The sequence below is a fragment of the Panthera leo genome, chromosome B2 (assembly GCF_018350215.1).
Source record: "Panthera leo isolate Ple1 chromosome B2, P.leo_Ple1_pat1.1, whole genome shotgun sequence".
NCBI classification, from domain to species: domain Eukaryota; kingdom Metazoa; phylum Chordata; class Mammalia; order Carnivora; family Felidae; genus Panthera; species Panthera leo.
This window is the reverse complement of record NC_056683.1, coordinates 98,366,405-98,386,015: the sequence shown is the minus strand read 5'-3', so window position 1 is coordinate 98,386,015 and position 19,611 is coordinate 98,366,405. Positions and strand designations below refer to the sequence as shown.

The 19,611-nt window shown below is 39.4% G+C and overlaps 1 protein-coding gene across 8 annotated transcripts in view; it reads right to left on the bottom strand.

Annotated features, from left to right (window-relative positions):
• Positions 1 to 19,611, bottom strand: part of FIG4 (FIG4 phosphoinositide 5-phosphatase) — a 130,863-nt gene that overhangs the window by 34,027 nt on the left and 77,225 nt on the right. For 6 of the 8 annotated variants that reach the window (XM_042939554.1, XM_042939560.1, XM_042939555.1 and 3 more), the window contains 4 exons: positions 17,000 to 17,083; positions 15,066 to 15,261; positions 12,709 to 12,791; positions 8,016 to 8,102 (listed from right to left, as the gene is read on the bottom strand). In XM_042939554.1, coding sequence (XP_042795488.1) covers positions 8,016 to 8,102; positions 12,709 to 12,791; positions 15,066 to 15,261; positions 17,000 to 17,083 — 450 coding nt within the window. Of the gene's footprint in view, positions 1 to 1,779; positions 3,243 to 8,015; positions 8,103 to 12,708; positions 12,792 to 15,065; positions 15,262 to 16,999; positions 17,084 to 19,611 lie in introns of those variants that run through there. The other 2 variants (XM_042939558.1, XM_042939557.1) reach the window with 2 other exon arrangements.

Here is a 19,611-nt window from a genome sequence, read left to right as displayed (position 1 = left end):
GGCCATATCAGATATCCAAATCTGTTCCCCCGGGATTAACCTGCTTGCTCATGTAAAAAATTAGACTGTGTTTTACAGACTACAAATACATTTAAAGCCATAATAAATTCTTCATCTCTGTCAGGAATTGAAGTATTTTCCCCCTCTAAACCGAACATGGGTCTCCAGAAAATTTTAAAAGCATGTATAATAAACTATTTCACTCGGATCCCTTTAGAGAAAGAAATTTAACTTGCTTTTTAACTCAAGAGCAATAAAACCCCCAAACTTAAATTTATCTAATCTCTGTAATCTAAAACCTCATGAATCCCAGACAAATCATCTTATATGTGCTATTACTGTCATGAATGCAACCTTAGCCCCCAAACTTAAGGATGTCATGTATCTTCATCCTGGCAACCCAGAACTAGTCAACCACACCAGAAAGTGCCAGCCTCTCACATGTTCCTCACACCCAATCTACTACACCAAGTTTTACGAAATGCTATAGATTCCACTTTTGCAAAATAATCCCTCTTCTTTATTTTCAGCTGTCAATAGCACACTCCAATCATTTTCTTGTCCTGATGTTTCTGACAGATACACTGTTTACCTCCCTGCCTCCAATCCATTCTCCAGGCTTACTTCCAGAGTGACCTTTCTAAAATGCAAATATAAGCCTATCACTCCCCTGGTTAAAACAAGCTTATAGGACTAGGGTCACTGTCTCTCACTTAGCACCTCTACCCAATTTTGTCTCTACCTGTGTTATGTCTCTCAGTGACAATCCCTTTGTATTAGACATAGGATTACGTCTGGATCTCCAAAAGTAGTGCATGGTCTTGAGCCTCTGCCCAAAGCCTTCTTTGTCGTCTTCAGCCAAATAACTCCATCTTTCCCTTAGAATTTGCCTGAGAATAAAGCCTGCCCAAGAATCTATGTCTGATTTGGGTTCTTCTGTACACCCCCAAAGTCTCCTCTGCTGTCCTCTTCATAGCACCTCCCTAACACCAAGAATCACCAACCCACAGGTCAATGCAAACCCTCAGAAGCAGGGACTATAACCCATTCAACTGTGTACCACAAACATCAAACCGGCACATGGTGAGCACGCATTAAACATCTGTCATTTACTGCCTCTGATACCCTATGAATAAGGTCCGTATACCTTACCTTACACAAGAGCTATGTTCCTAAAACTGACAACAAAACCCATGTTAAGGGGGTACTTAAGACTTCATGTGAACCTGTGAAAGCCCCCATAAGTGGGAGTTACCAAAATAAAACAGGTAATATGCACAATTAAAAAATACATAAAGGTGCCTGGGTGGCTCAGTCGGTTAAGTGTCCAAGTGTCCAACTTTTGATTTCACCTCACATCATGATCTCACTTTGTGATTTTGAGCCCCACGCAGGGCTCTGCACTGACCTTGCACTGCCTGCTTCAGAGTCTTTGTCTCCTTCTCTCTCTGCCCCTCCCCCACTTGCTGTCTCTCAAACAAACATAAAATAAACATTTAAATAAATATATAAAAATAAACATTTAAAAAATAAACATTTAAAAAATAAACATTTAAAAATATATAATAAACATTTAAACATTTAAAATATACATAAACATTTAAACATTTAAATAAACATTTAAAAAATAAACATTTAAACATTTTTAAAAAATAAAAATTTTTTAACATGTTTAAAAAATAAACATTTAAAAAATATATAATAAAGGCATTTTGATACCTTAAGTTAATAACTCAAGTACCTACAATTAAATTTACATTTATTATTCTTTATATGCTAGAAATCTTCCAGGATAGCCCTCTCTGAAAGTTTCAACAAATTCACCTTGCTCCATTAAGTTCATCTTAACATAGTATGCAGACGCTATTGTAGGTAATATTCCAATAAAGAGGCATTCATTTTATCTAAATATCTAATGGCTCTTCTGTTCTTTCAGCTTTGGCTTCTTGCCACTTCCTTCCCTTACATGCCCATCCCAGCTCTCGATTCATTTTAAGTAACGAGAGTATATTTTTTCAAGGCCTGCATTTATTTTACCTATGATGGATATACCACAGAATACTCTCTCATCTCTTCCTGACTCTTCTGTCTTGCTGACCTCTCTTTTGTTTCTAATTATTCCCAAGAGAAATCACTCAAACACACTTTCATTCAATCAACAAACATTTATTAAATACCTACATGCCAGGAACTGAGCTAAATTTTTTAAGTCATGTGGTTCTAGAAAAGGTGCATTCATATAAATCCAACCTGTGACTGTTACCTACAATAAGAAATGCACTTTGCACAGCAAACCAATATATAGCTTATTTATGCAGAGAAATAAAATGCCACTAAACAAGACAACTATACTTTTCACCATGCACTGGAACTCTCTTTTGGATTCAGTTTGGTTTTATTTTATTTCACTGTGTGGGGGCCCACTCAATTAACTTCATGGCTCACTAATGAGTCAAGAATTACAGTTTGATATGAGGGAAATACATGAGGGAAACTTCTGTTTTGGAGAGATTACTGTATTACAAAGAAAAAAAAATTAAAAATACTCAGGAGAGATGGAGAGAGGATGGTGAGGGAGAGAAGAAGGTAAAGTAAAAAGAAACAGAAGGGGAAGGAGTGAACAGAAAGGGGTCATCTAGAAATAGAAAAGGTAAAAAGGAAAAGCCAAAGAGGGTAAAGAAAAAGAAGAGAACGAAAGAGGAAAAAAGACTGTTGTGGTAATTTCTGGGGTGAGGAAGAGGTCACAGACTAGTTTCCTTGGGCTGAGGAGTGTTGTCATTTCTCATCTCTCGCCTGTGGAGGGAATTAGCTGATTAACCATTGATCACTGCCTCCTAACTGTGCTAAATCCTTAAACCTTTAGAGACTGTACTACGGGTGTTTAGGAAAGATAACAAGAGTTACCCGTGAAGGTAGAAATACTTACTAGCCTGCAGCACAGAGACCAGAGCACTGTCTGCAGAGGACTAGATGAAATCAGTGCGGGGGGACCCCAGAGAGTGACTCGTCCGTAGGGAACACAGCATTGAAAACGAGTCACAAAAAGAAAACAAAGTTGAATTAATCATGGCCACTGTGTCATGTTCATCTCATCAGTGGGAAAATGTGATGAGATGAAAGTACCCTGTGATTTGTGAAGCCCTTCCCCTAATAGAAACCCTTACCTGTGGGCATTCACCATCAGGTCAGTAAATGCTTCTTATTATGATGTGGACTTAGGGAATAAATTCAACCTGATGGTTCTGAAAGAGTAAACACACTTATTTACCTTATATTACATTTCAGCCTATCCTGTGTTGGAAGAAACGTAAGTTAGGCAGCATTTATCTAAACTCTATGTCTTATATTTTGAACAATTTCTTAGAGGTAATTTCTAAACGAGTGAGACATCTTCCTGGAATAGGTAGGCCACAGAATAGCAGGCACTAATAATATGTGTGTTCATGTTCCTTTTAACCTACACTGATTGGCATTTGTTGCTTGGTTAAAAACTCCCAGAGAACTGGTAGGAGTGTAAAACGAGAACAGGTTGGTCTTGCATGAATACAGTGAATCACCGCAGGGCCACACAACACCTCCCCCCTGCCCTGGCACAGCCAGTCCTTCCACTCGGGTCTTTTCATTCTGCATTTGGTCCCGGGTGCAAGGGGAAACAGGATAGAGGGGGAAAAAAGCTGAAAATCTCATGTGCTTAACTTTTTTCTTCTATCAGAAGGGAACAAAGAAGTACAAGAGGGCAAAGGGCTTATGAGCAGGAAAGAGAATAGTGGAAAAACTAAAGAATGTTCAAGGATGTGGGGAGAAAGGAGCCCCTGGGAGTGTGGCTGAAAACCAGGGAGATGGTGGTGAGGTGGTTTATGGGCAGGGGTGCTCAGGGGGCCTCATACAGATTCTGGCAGAAATGGGAGGGAATGGGAACAAGATTCAGTACATTTCAACAAATATTTACTGAGCACACAATTTTTTTCTTTTTTTTTTTTTTTTTTTAATTTTTTTTAACATTTATTTATTTTTGAGACAGAGAGAGTCAGAGCATGAACAGAGGAGGGTCAGAGAGAGAGGGAGACACAGAATCCGAAACAGGCTCCAGGCTCTGAGCTGTCAGCACAGAGCCCGATGCAGGGCTTGAACTCACGGAGTGCGAGATCATGACCTGAGCTGAAGTCGGACACTTAACCGACTGAGCCACCCAGGCGCCCCATACTGAGCACACAATTTAACAAAGTATTCTGGGTGCAACAGGGGACGCGAAGATGGGCTTCCCTCTAGAAAGTTAGAACCTAGTAGGGTAGCAGTCATCGTGAACAGCAGCAGTGGCTGTTCCTATGGTGGCTAAATGACCTCCATGCCATAATGTAAGTCAAGCAAAGTATGCTTGTCCAAGAAGCATGTCTACATTAAGACAATATGCTGGGTACTGGGAAAGAATAAAGGTATATTATTTTAAATATTATATTTAAATATTAAAACAAAATTCAAGATTAACGGAACAGAGACATTATGTCTGCATACAGAGGTGTCTACAAACCCAGATGATGTCAGAAGATCAAAGTGAGGGCTGTCCACACTAATTACTCAGTATTCCTACCACAGTGGTTATAAAAGTAGCTGGTAACAGTAGGCATTTATAGCTTAGAGATGGGGAGTCAGCCTGTCTGGGTTTGAATCCTGCCTGGTTCTTCCCCCTGCTAGCTGTTAGACCTTGAGCAAGTTACATAACTTCTCTGTGCTTCAGTTACCCCATCTGTAAAACGAAGATGATAGAAAGATCTACGTCATAGGGTTACTGTGAGAACTGAGTTAATTCAGGTAAAGGTGCATAGAACACTGCCCATCACATGCTGAGTGTCAGTAAATGTTGGCTCATGTCACTTCCCCCTAGTCACCACTCATACACTCAAGGAGTGGTAGGAGCTGAAGGGAGGGGTCACACTCAAACGAAATACAGCTTTGAGTATTGGGCTAACAGTGTAGAACACTGACCAGTTTGGATTTTATATCTAAGAAATGTGCCCAGAACCTTGGGTGAAAGTGTCCAGCTCCTCCACCCAAATTTCTGCACCTCTGTTTCAGGGGCTCCTGCTATACTGGCTTCTTGCCAGTTGTTTACTGTCAGTAATTCTTCTATTTGGTGTTGTATTTACCTCACATTTCGCAAGGGAATACTGGTTTGCCTCAAGATCTCAAGAAAAAGTGGTAAGACTGCAAATTATCTGAAGATGTATATAAACTTAAAATTATTACTGTTTTAAAATATACTAGAACCTAAAACAAGGTGAGAATTTCAATAATCTCATATAAATCTAACTGCTCTTGGTTTTGGCATAGCTTTAGAACTCTAAAAATGAATAGTTGACATTTTAAGAACCTAGTTAGAGAATTTCAATTTACAGCAGGCACCCATGGACACACACAAAGACACGTACACTCCCAAACAACAACCCTCTTGGGCAGTTGCCATGACAACACAAGGCGGAACCTATCGGGCTCTCTGTTATCCTGTTGAAGGTACTGTGCAAAAAGACACTCATGTTAGATTCTTTACTAATTAAGTGGAAAAGGTTAAAAAACAAAACAAAACTCTAGATCCACAAGGTTTTCATATGGGCTATGACTCAGAAAAACAAATACTAAATATTTTCAGAAAAGCATTTAAAAGTAGTAACTGCAAGACCAACTGAGATACAATATTGAAGAAAAAACACAAAATACTTTTATTTTGAAAGCTATATTCATTTCATCTTTTTCTCCCAAGTTGTGCCATATCATTAATGGAATAATCAATTTGTATAATAAATTTCATTAACAGAGTCTATTCTTTTACTAACACATTTAAACACTTTCCTTTTTGGGCCACATCTACATCAATTCATTTGGGAGCCCAAACTTCCTTAAGCTAATTAGACTTAAGAAAGAAAGACAGTCTCTAAATTAATAGGAGTTTATATGTTCTTTTTTTCTTTTTTAAAAGAGGGGAAAAAGAAGAAAAAAAAAATAGTGACAGGGGAGAGAAGGAATGGATAAGTAGTCCTTGATAAGGATGTGATAAACACTGTGTCATTCCCTCCCCTTCTCTGATTAGCTATCTCTGCCTCCTCTGGAGTTTTCTCTCTGTCTCAGCTGTTAGATCCCCTCAAGACTCGATAGAAGACCTTTTCTCACTCTATTCTCTCTTTTTTTTGTCAGCTTATTTATTTTATTTTTGCACACATTACTTTTTTTATATTAAATATAATTTATTGTCAAGTTGGTTTCCATACAACACCCAGTGCTCATCCCAACAGGTGCCTTCCTCAATGCCCATCACCCACTTTCCCCTCTCCCCCACCCCCCATCAACCCTCAGTTTTTTCTCAGTATTTAAGAGTTTCTTATGGTGGATAAAGAAGATGTGGTTTATATACACAATGGAATACTACTTGGCAATGAGAAAGAATGAAATCTGGCCGTTTGCAGCAACGTGGCTGGTCCTGGAGGGTATTATGCTAAGTGAAATAAATCAGGCAGAGAAAGACAGATACCGTATGTTTTCACTCATATGTAGATCCTGAGAAACTTAACAGAAGACCATGGGGAAGGGGAAGGGGAGAAAAAAGTTACAGAGAGGGAGGGAGACAAACAATAAGAGACTCTATTCTCTTTTCCTAGGTGGCCTCATCCATAGCCACTGGCTTTAATTATCACCCATATGCATGGACATCCCCAGAAGGAAATGACCATCACCATTTACATCCCCAGAAGTTCCGGATCAGTTGACCTAACTGCCTCCTAAACATGGCCACTCTGATGCTACTTTAAATGTAAACTGGATTCTCCTGTAGCACTCCTTAGCTAGTAAATGAAAGCTTTGAATGATTCTAACATAGGTGTAGTCAATACCTAGCTGCTAAATGAATAAATGTATCAAGCAAGCAAGCAAGCAAACCTGTTATACAAACCAAAAAATCTAAGGGCCATCTGGATAAGGCCACCTTTCTCTCCCTCCATGACAAGTTAGTATCCACGTCTCATTTCACCTCCTAAACATTCCCCAAATCTATTCCATTTCCTAAGTCTTCCCAGCCACCAGTCTTTGCCCGAAATTATTATAACAGCCTCTTAACTATCAATCAAGAACGTGCAGATGTAGTACACAGAGAAGTTAGGCAATCAGTATGTATCAAATAATTTATTAAACAAACTGATAAAGTTGCTCTAGGAAAAGGGAACAGAACATTTGCTAAATGTCAACTATATGTCAGACACTAATCTAGACACCTCACGTATACTACGTCATTTAATATCCACAGTGACTCATTTTCTAGAAGAAACTCAACTGAGCAGATGGCTTTAGGAGCCTCTTCCGGTCATAACCTTTGCTTTGTTTGGTCCCAACAAGCAGACGATAATGATGAACATGAAGATGATCACAACTTACTGAGAACTTTTTACCAGATATTGTTCTCAGTACGTTGAATGCATTATTGTGTTTAAGCCTACCACTCTCCTACAGAGTATTACCATCCCATTTTGCAGATGAGGAAACTGAGCCACACAAACTTAATCAAGGTGAAAAAAAAAAACCAAAAAAACAAGAAGAAGTAATAGAGCTGAGATCCAGGATGTGAACCTGATTCTGTTTAAGAATTTACTAAACACCTGTTTAACTTACAGCAAAGTTATTAGAACCAGTGGGGATATTGAGCAGAAATGACAAACCCATCACTGCTCCTGAGGAGCCTGTCTTTAGGGGCAGCGCTATTTTGTCATCCCACCTCTACCCACTGGAGAGCAGAGTTTATGGAGGGAAGCTTCCACCAACTCCAATCCCACCTCCAAAGGGTACATTTCAAGTCAAAGCTGTCAGTCTCTTCCCCATGCCCACAGCTACCCAGTTTTCCCTGGGTAACACACCGGGAGGAGATGCTTTAGTGCTTATAGTGGTTAAGACTGAATAGTTTCTTAAAAAGTCTTTTAAAAAAGTACTATGAATGGCATGAATACAAAGATTCTTTAAAGGTCTAATCTAGTACTTACAGTTTTATAACTCCATCTGGGCACCTGGAACAGAGTTGCTGGCTGCTCTTGTCTTGTTTATGTTGACTCTGACCCAGCTGAACAAATCTACAAATTAAATGGATAAAAAGTAAGCTAAAGAAGGAACTATTTGCAATAAATTCAGTAGATTACACAAAATGGTATGAGCTTTCAAATGACAGCAGCATGCTTATTTCAGAAAAGCACACACGAGTGCCCTATGTAGCATAAGACTGTAATTACAAACGGGTACCTGATTTTACAGTGGGTTTGTTACAAATGAAGGAAGAAGAATTCTGTGTCTCAATTTACCTAAATGTGTTCTTGAAGCCAGGAAGATGATCTTTCAGGGCCTCACTTACCTAAGGGTGACTGCAGTAGGAAGCTGGGAACACAAGGGGAGGTATTTGCAGTGAGACAAATGACAAGGGAAGAGCAGGATCAGGCCAGGGATCCATCTCCCAAAGCAGGGACACTGTTGAAAACCTAGCATGTGGATTCTGTTTCCACAGGACCACAAGAATCCCCAAGTGTACTCCAGCCCCTCTTAAGAGTACTTTGAACTGTGAAGGAGGGGACTGAGGAGACCACCTGCTGAGCCTCACTGCCACACCACCCCTCCTTAGAGGAGACTGGAACAGCACTAATCCAGGCTTGAAGCTAAGAGTCACAGGGAAATGCCCCCAGCCAGCTCCATAGGATAGGAGGCTACCTAGCAATGGGCCAATGGGCTGATGGGTCAAGGACCACCTACTATTTCTCAAGTGCACACCTGTCCTAGTGTGGTCTGTGCTACATGCCTTCATGTTCCCCTCAGGGACATGGCTTGTAGTTTTGTTCTAATGTGCCCCTGGAAGGTTAGGGCGCATGATGAAAGGGCTTCCCACTTTTCTACTGTTTAAAACATTTTCTTTTAGGGCCCCTGGGTGGCACAGTGGGTTGAGTGTCTGACTCTTCATTTCGGCTCAGGTCATGATTTCAGGATCGTGGGATCAAGCCCTGAATCGGGCTCCACACTGAGCATAGAGCCTGCTTGAGATTCTCTCTCTCTCCCTCTGCCCCTCTTCCCTGCTTGCACTCTCTCAAAAAATATATATATCATATAAATTTTTTTCTGATTATTGATACTTTTACAATTAAATTTTTATTAGCTTTTTTTGAAGGTCAAGAAAAGTACTGCAGAACTAACAATTACTAACTAAATCATTACATGCTACTGGAAAACTTTTAAATAACTTACTTTTATCTTCAGCAAGTAAAGATTTTTGATTCATTTTGGGGGAAGAATGTCACATGATACCTGTTATTTGTACAGAACTTTAACCTTACCTAATCATGTACACAATCACTGTCAGAATTTGTTTTTAAAAAGATTTGGCTCCCTCAAAACATAAGAGACTCTTAAAAAGTGAGAAAAACTGAGGGTCGATGGGGGGAGTGGGAGGGAGGGGAAAGTGGGTGATGGGCATTGAGGAGGGCACCTGTTGGGATGAGCACTGGGTGTTGTATGGAAACCAGTTTGACAATACATTTCATATTAAAAAACAAACAAAAAACAACACAAAACAAAAACAAAAACAAAAACAAATAAAAGATTTGGCACGGGCCTGAGGCTTGGGGAGGCAAGCAGAAAACTTCCAGGCCTGGTTAAGATAACACACCAAAGATATCAGAAAAGCTGAGGGCAAAGGAAGGCATAGAGAACAGGGCTAAGCAATTAGAAAAAAACTATAAAACCAAGAAATCTTCAGGAGTTTGAAAGTGGTTGAGACCAAACGTAGGAAAAACAGGCGGGAGAGCAGGAAGCTAGAAGACAGGCTGTTGGCTCCAGTTCCAGCTGCCTCCCTCCCTTCCCCACACTGTTCTGTGGTTGCCCAGATGGGAGCTGTGACAGGCAGGCCAGGCCAGGCCAGAGCACTGTCTTTACATGCACAGTCTCTGGTGGATACTAGCCCACTGGTTGCAGAACTGCAGTGGGAGAAGGCAGAACTTTTTTAGGCCAATTTAGGCCAGAACTACATGGGCTCTGGCCCTGCCCTTGAAGCTCTGCCATCTGGATCAGAGGAGGCACTAAGAGACCCCAGAGCCCCTAACAGAAAGAATGAAATCTTGCCATTTGCAACAACGTGGATGGAAATAGAGTGTATTATGCTTAGCGAAATAAGTCTGTCAGAGAAAGATAAATATATGATTTCACTCATATGTGGAATTTAAGAAACAAAACAGATGAACATAGGGGAAGGGAAGGAAAAATAAGATAAAACAGAGAGGGAGGCAAACCATAAGAGACTCTTAAATACAGAGAACAAACTTATGGTTGCTGGAGGGGAGGGGAGTGGAGGGATGGGCTAAATGGGCAATGGGCATTAAGGAGGGCACTTGCTGGGATGAGCACTGGGTATTATATGTAAGTGATGAATCACTATATTCTATTCCTGAAACCAATAATAATAATAATAATAATAATAATAATAATAACAACAACAACAACAACAATAGAGACACCCAGAGCCTGGCTGGGGCAAAAAGTTCCTGAACATCCTTGGCCACCCCCCAGATACTGATGGAGGGAGGCTTCTTCTACCATAGCAATGCCCACAACAGACAGAGATGGAAGATGCCCATGCCCCCTGTAGGGGCAGTCTGCCCACGGTCAAGGGTTACTCACACAGAGGGGAAGAGATGACCAGACCTCTGTTTCTCCCCTTCCCCCTAGGTCTACATCATAAGCAGGGGCAGCTGATATTATCAAGAAAATAAAGAGGGCTACACAGTCTAAAATCACAGATACCCACAAAGCACAGGGAAGGTCTCCTGAATAAGTCATTGAGTGGCACTTTCCACGCTGTTAGCCTCTAAAGAGGGATAATAATATCTTCTCAGCCTACTACAGAGTTGTCTAAAGAACAATAAAACACTGCAAAGTGTTACACAAATCAAAGGAGGAGATGTTGTTCTTCAGGATATCAAACACAGAATCTTATTCCAGGACATGGATTCCTTCCTCCCCTGCAGTAATCCTTTCCCTATGGGCCTACCCTTGTACCCTTCTTAGACTGTTTCCCAGGAATACTATGGCTGAACAGGGCTGTATCTCACTCCCACAGAAAGGAGGACGAAAAGTGGGCTTCAGAGGCAGTCTGCGCTACAAAGGCTCCAAGCAAAAGTCACACCTGAAGCACGAGACACTTTCTTTTTTGCTTAATTAACGTGAGCCATAAGTTCAGTCCCTGACACTCACACTGTCTGCAGTAAGCGAAGTCATATTATGCAGTCACGAACCCCAGATAATTCATTCTTCCAGACCATGTTGCTTATAGAGGCTCACTTCATATGCTGGAGTTCATCTATGTTGTAGGGACAGCTGTGATGGATAAAGGACTGTGCACCTGTGTGTCCAGGGCTGAGAAGAGTGTGGCTGAATTCTGAATGGCTAAGTTGGCTTCTGTCAAGATAGTAATGCAGAGTCGTACCAGTGCTTTTGTAGTTAAGAAATGCTGTGCATTCTTATGTTTTACATATTATGTAGCTGATCTTACTGGTTTATATTTTATATTTTACATATTATATAGCCAATCTTACTAGTTTGAAGTAAAAAGCTGTCAGTTTCCAGTCTGATGGATTCAGCAAATGAAATACTCTCCTTAAAAAAGAATGGAGGGGCGCCTGGGTGGCTCAGTTGGTTAAGCGTCCGACTTCGGCTCAGGTCACGATCTCGCGGTCTGTGAGTTCGAGCCCCGCGTCGGGCTCTGGGCTGATGGCTCGGAGCCTGGAGCCTGCTTCTGATTCTGTGTCTCCCTCTCTCTCTGCCCCTCCCCCGTTCATGCTCTGTCTCTCTCTGTCTCAAAAATAAATAAACGTTAAAAAAAAAAATTTAAAAAAGAATGGAAAGCTGGGGTGCCTGTGTAGCTTAGTCGGTTAAGCGTCTGACTCTTGATTTCAGTTCAGGTCATGATCTCAGGGTTTGTGATGACTCTTTCAGCTTAGTCTGCCTAAAAAAGGTCTAGAACATTCTGACTTGACACCCTTATATCACCACTTCCTTCTTCCTCCTCAGCCACCACTCCCACCAGCACTCTAGAGCTAATGCAAATGCAAGGTCCACAATCGTCAATATCCTAGGTTCATTTTCTAAGAAGGTACCTGATCTTGGGACTTTGCTAATGCAAGAATAGAGAAATGTATGTGCACTTCAGTTTGCAGCTTATATATGGGCAGTGAAAATGCATGGACACGTCGTAAATTTTTATCATTTAGGGCACTGAGAGTCTCAGGCAGTAGTAGGTCCTTTAACTCCAAATAGAAACCAGTGTTTCAGAATTTGACCTCCTAAACACTATTACTGTATTGCAAGTGGAATTCATTTCCTTCTGTATTACCAATTTCATTTTTTTTAATGTTTATTTATTTGTTTTTGAGAGAGAGACAGAGAGAGAGGCAGAGTGTGAGTCAGGGAGGGGAAGAGAGAGAGGGAGGCACAGAATCTGAAGCAGGCTCCAGGCTTCGAGCCATCAGCACACAGCCTGATGCGGGACTCGAACTCATGAACTGCAAAATAGTGACCTGAGCTGAAGTCGGACGTTCAACCGACTGAGCCACCCACCAATTTCATTTATTAGAAGTTAGACCAGATATAAGTTATTGTAATAATACATTTGCATATTTTCTTAATTTCTACATGAAAGTAGTTTACCTTGAATAAATGGAGAGATCTTCTTCTGAGAGACCATCTGAGAGGTTAATTCCATATACTTCTTTCATGGGCTGGACCACATTCTGGGGTTAAAAACGACAAGGAACAAGGCAGAATTTTTAGACATCTAGCATAATAATTATTTCCAAAGGTAAAGAAAACAAACCTGTGAGATTTTCCACAAAAGTAATCACAGTATTTCTTCAATCTATTCATTAAACTTCTCAGTTAATGGTTTTTTAAAAATCTGATTTCAGTTCACTAAAAATAACTTTGTTTTAGGGTCAAAAGCTATTAAATAATTACTAGTTTCTTTGGTATAATGCAGGAATTAGAAAACTTTTTCTGCAAAGGCCAGATGGTAAATATTTTAGGTTCTTTGGGTCATGGCACTCTGCTGCAACTACCCAATTCTGCTGCACAGTACAAAGGCCGCCAGACACAACATGCAAACAAACACACATGGCTGGGTTCCAATCAAACTTTATTCACAAAAACAGGCAGTGCACTGGATTTTGACAGTTGGCTGTAGTTTGCCAACTCCCGGAATAATGAATTCAGTTCTTATCACGCTTTATTTGCCATATCTATCTCTACGACTTTTGGCTATTTTTGGAAATTGCATGTCCCTAAAGCTAGATTTGGTTCTTTTGTAGTTTACTTTCCCTTATGTTCCCTTGTATTGGTAATGTCAAATTGAGCAGGTGAATTTCCCACTAGGGCTAGGCAAAGATTGTGAGGCTCAGGTCCAAACCCTACATTCCAGCAATGTGCTGAGTGAGGAAATGAATGGACCTCAAGTGGATGTGCTGCTCAAAATGAGACCGGATTCTCTTAAAAAATTCCGAAGTGATAAGAAATTTGCTATTATACATGGGAGCAAGAATACCGATTTCACAATGAAACCATTTCAATGAGACCTATGCTAAATGTATTCATCCCTTAATTACCAAAATGTGAGACCTGAAAGCATAAAACTCCTAAAAGAAAACACAGGCAGTAATCTCTTAGGCATCAGCCTTAGCAACATATTTATGGATAGGTCCCCTCAGACAAGAGAAACAAAAGCAGAAATAGACTATTGGGACTCCACCAAAATAAAAACCTTTTGCACAGCAAAAGAAACCATCAACAAAATGAAAAGGCAACCTGCTGAATAAGAGAAGATATATCCAATAACAGGTTAATATCCAAAATATGTAAAGAACATCTACAACACCCAAAAAACAAACGAGTCAATTAAAAGATGAGCAGAGGACCTTAATAGACATTCTTCTAAAGAAGACATCCAGATGGCCAACAGACACATGAAAAGATGCTCAACGTCACTCATCACTCAGCATCAGGGAAATGCATACCTAAACCATAATATCACCTCACACCAGTCAGAATGGCTAGTAACAAAAAGACAAGAAATAACAAGTGTTGGTGAGGATGTGGAGAAAAGGGAACCATCATACCCTGCTGGTGGGAATGTAAATTGTACAGTATGGAGTTCCTAAAAAAATCAAAAATAGAAATGCCATATGATACAGTAATTCCACTACTGAATATTTACCTAATAAAAACCCCAAAACAATTCAAATTCAAAAGATATATATGCACTCCTATGTTTACTGCAGTATTATTTACAATAGCCAAGATAGGAAGCAACCTAAGTGTCCATCAATAGATATATGGATATGAAAGATGTAGTATGTATATGTATGTACACACACACACACACACACACACACACACACACACACACACAGTGGAATATCAGAATGAGATTTCTGGCATTTTCAACAACATGGATGCATTTCAAGGGTATTATACAAAGTGAAATATGTCAGAGAAAGAGAAATAACATATGATTTCACTTACATGTGGAATCTAACAAACAAGTAAACAGAAACAGACTCAAATACAGAAAACAAACTGGTGCTTGCCAGAGGAGAAGGTGTAGGGGCATGAGTAATAGAAATACATGAGAAATAGTAAAGGAGATTAAGGGATACAAACTTCCAGTTATAAAACAAATAACTCACAGAGATGAAAAGTACAGCACAGGGAATACAGTCAATAATATTGTCGTATGGTTACAGATGGTGACTACACTTACCATGGTGAACACTGCATAATGCACAGAATTGTGAAATTATATTGTATACCTAAAGTTAATAAATATTGTATGTCAACTATACTTCAATAATAACAAAAAAAAATATTCATCTCTGGAAGTGTCTCAAACACCACATATTAGAATGGTGTGCATGTGGCCTTTTCTGACTCTAAGTCTTTTAACAGAAAGTAGAATTTTAGAGATCATCCTCTAGAGCCTAATGCCGGACTACACAAGCTCATCTCTTGCACACCTCAGTCACTTTGGTACTGTCTCCCGTGTCGGTCATCTTCACTGGAGTGGAGCGCTGAGACACAGAGCCCTCTTCTTCCCGGTCGGTCCCAGAGTCATCCTCAGAGCTGCTGGACACAGCCTCCTCGCTGGGGGGAGGCGGGGCACTGGCTGCTGTTTTCCGCTGTAATACAGCTTCTTCTCTATTGCTCTTGTTCCTTTAAAAAGATGAATATTGACATAAAGCATCTTTAAATCGATCCTTTGACATTCACTATGCATGACTGTCCAAAATCCTAGTGCTAGAGAAGCACAAGAAAATGGCTGTGAAAAACCAGTTTTTGGATTCAAGTTGTGATTAAGAGAAAACCTTAGCATTTTACCATGTACATGTACTGACCTTCTATGAAGTTAAGCCCTGTTATAAATTCAGAAAATAAACCAGTAAGTGGGTGTAAACCAGTGCAGAAAAGTCTTCTCACCACTTGGTTACTGTGCCTTCCTTTGGTAACTGAAACCAACACTTTCAAAATTTGTGGTACAATAATAGAAAACCATAAGTTTGGGATATTAGTAATGTTATCTGTAACCTGTAAAAGCTTCAAGAAAAGGTCAATAGCCAAATCCATGTAAATTTCCTTCCCTTATATGATTTTTATCAATCATAGCACCAGCCGATGATTTGTACCATAGTAATGAGCAACTGATGAACACAAACTAAATTTTAGTATTTGTATTGTTAGTAAATAGCTATATTTGCTAGACATTCCTTCTAATAGTAGGGAGTAGATGGAAAAAAACCCCAAAAAACTCAGAATTATGAAAGTATTTACTTTCAGTTCCAAACATGAGAGTGGTAAGAATACTATTTTTTTTAACTCAGATAATATTTTAATGTAATATTTTTGGCTTTAATGAAAAATACTTAATATTTCACTCTTCAAAAAATACTCTACAAAAGACTTAAAATATCGTAATATTTGGAAATGTTTTAGGAAAAGAAAAGGAAATACTATCTGACCATGGGTTACATGTTATAGAAAATAAACTAGTTTCTGACTTTCTGCCAAGTAAAAATTAAAAGTCAATGGTATTTCTGTGCTATGCAGTAATGTAGCTGGTCATTTACGTATTTGTTTCAGGAACTTCTTGAATCCTGACTCCTGAGGACATTTCTTTTAAATTCCTTAGTTTCTGGTCTAAGGCTTAGCATACAGCAATTTAAGACCACATATTTAAGCCACAGAAATGGTGTATCAGGAAGTAGTAATATATATCCCACTGCATAAACCACACGTAGCTAAAATCCAACCAGGATCCCATTCACACTCCCAAATACAATTAGGACTCAGTATCTACAGTCTGGCCAGGGTTTCTGGTCAGAGTCTAGAAAACATCTTATCACTGGGGTTATTCAGGTCAGTGGCAGTAGTAACAGATTCTTATGCTAGAACACATCACATTTCACTCCAGTTTCTAAGCATGAAGATGTAAATAAATAGTCTTCCCCAGAACAATGGTACAGTAATACACAGAATATGTATTAATTTCTCTACCTGAACATATTTGCTTTAATGGTTCCTTGGGATGCCAACAAAAATACAAGAAAACGAATAGAAATTTTTACCTAAGTATTTTATGTCGTGGGAAACAGAGGACACTGAGTTATTTATAGGACATAACACATAATATCTGTTACCTGTGCCTATGCCACCTGTGATATTCCTAATTTAAAATAATAAAATGCACCATGTTGCTGAAACTCCTACAAATTCTTTCAATGTTGAATTCTTTAGTAATCCCAGTGCTATGAATAAACTACCTGTAGAGATGCAATAAATGGAATGTGCTCCAAACGATGTGACTTGAAGTTATTCTTTTTGGTGTAAATTATACTGCAAGTGCCATATTATTTTACATGAATCTTTAAAATTTCATTCTATATGCAAATCTTACCCCAATACCGATTTTCCTGTTTCATCTGGTTTACGCACTGTAAATGGACTTGGATCAATGCCAACGGTCTTAGGCATAAAGTCACTGGAGAGAGGGGAAAGAAATTCCATATGAATCACTGTCCATCCTGGTTTCCATTCAATTCACATTCTTACACTATTCCTTCTTAGCCCTCAGAGCTACATATATTCTGAGCCAAATGTTCAGGGGAGCTCAGGTGATCAAAAGGCCATAAAATCCCATGAATTAATGGCACCAGGTAACTTCAATGTTATCAGTCTTCACTGTGAATTTTCTTCATGATTATGGGACCCAATGGTTTTGAATTTAAGATTTTTCTCTACTGGAACAGAGTTGATATCTAAATTACTGCTAAGATGTATACACTTTGTTTATACATCACAATTACTTTTGAGGTAAAATTAAACTCATAAAAACCCATGGCAAAACACTAAGCCACTCAGTTTTATGGACAATGTTTTTATTACACTATACCACCTAGGGATGCCGACATAATGTTCAAAACCACAGCAGTATCCATTCGAGTATCAGCATCTACCTCATTAGGCTGGGGTTAATTCATTAAAACACTATTGGAACACTTGAAATAGAAACTTTTTGTTCACCACGCCCTAAGATAAGCTGAAGCTACTCTGGCACTGTGCAAGGCCTACCTCACCATTACTGCTGAAACCGGACCAAACTCCTCAGAGAAGCCAAAAAGGCAAGAGGTGCATGATTCATGCTGATGAGACTTAGGGCTCCAGCAAGGATTCTGCTCCAAGTGCAGCCATTACATTTTTGGAAGGAAAACAAAATAATATTGAATTTGACCCAAAATGCCTATTTGACAGTTTGTAAATATTGTTTTAAATATGTAAGTGGTTTAGGGGCACCTGGGTGGCTCAGTCAGTTAAGCATCTGACTCTCGATTTTGGCTCAGGTCATGATCTCATGCTTCATGAGATTGAGCTCCGCGTCAGGCTCTGCACTTATAGAACGGAGCCTGCTTGCGATTCGCGATTCTCTCTCTCTCTCTCTCTCTCTCTCTCTCTCTCTCTCTCTCTGTCTCCCTCTCTTTCTCCCTCCCTGGCTCATGTGTGCGCAGGTATAGACACACACACTCTCTCTCTCAAAATAAATCAATAAACATTTGAAAAAAAATGTAAGTGGTTTAGGGCCACCTGGGTGGCTCAGTCAGTTAAGTGTCCAACTCTTGATCTCGGCTCCAATCACGATCTCACAGTCGTGAGACTGAGTCCCACGCCGGGCTCTGCACTGACAGTGTGGAGCCAGCTTGGGATTCTCTCTCTCCCTCTCTCTCTGCCCCCCCTCCCGAGCACTCTCTCTCTCTCTCTCTCAATAAATAAACATTTTTTAAAAAATTGTAAGTGGTTTAATTTTTCTTTATTTTTGAACATATATAGTCGATCCTCATTATTTGTGGACTCCTTATTTGAGAATTTGCTTGCTCACTCAAGTTTTTTCATAACCCCAAAACCAATACTCAGAGCTTTTGTGATCACTTGTGGACATGTGCATTCCCAGAACAGTGGAAAATTAGAGTAACCCAATGCTCACGTTCCCAGCTGATGGAGAACAAGGCGGCACTCTGCCTTGTTTATAGCTGTCATGCTATAAACAAGTGTCCTTTTTACAGTCTATGTACTGCCATGTTTTGCACCTTTTTGTGCTGTTTGGTGGTGACCTTGTTGTCCCAAATGACCCCAAGCATAGTGCTGAAGCTCTCTAATGTTTCTAAGCACAAGAAAGCTGTGTGTTGGAAAGAAAATACGTGTTTTAGAGAAGCTTTGTTCAGGTAGGAGTTATAGTGCTCTTTGCTGTGAGTTCAATGTTAATGAATCAACAATATACCTTAAGTAAGGCATCTTTAAACAGAAACATACAACATGGTTATGTATTGACTGGTTAATGAAAATGTGACCAGAGGCTTGCCAGGAACCTAAACCTGAATTGCAATGATTCAGTATTCTCTAATTCAGTTATTACAGGAACTTTATAGAACATAACTCATGCAAGTAAATAATCAACTATACAATATATACACATATGCATAACATCATTCATCCTTTGCTGAGTTGAAATATTCTGGAAATGACAATGACCTCACAGTTAAAACTTCTAAACTTTTAATAAGTTTCACTCAAAATCAACCAAGTAAATATTCTCAACTTTCCATCTGAAACTAAAGCAAAATATGGAGTGGTTTCTAGGAAACAAAACCATAGGATATGTTCCTACATGTACATTAAGTCTAGACATACATATATCACATTGGAAGAAAATGTAAAATACACAAATGTAAACTTTATTATAAAAAATGATAATCAAGAAGTTATTTGCTTTGCCTAATTTTCTTACTCTAGTCCCATCACTTTTCTAAAGATCCCACAAAACTCTAACAGAGACACAGAAAAATGAAGCATATTCAAAAGTGACATACCAAGATGAAGAGTCTGAAAACAATATCATGTGAATTATGAAAAGAATGAAGGATATTTACCCTAAAAAAATTAATACTGCTTCTTCAAATATCTGGAGGGCTGTCATACAGAAGAGGAACTAGACTTGTCCTATTCCTAATAAGAATA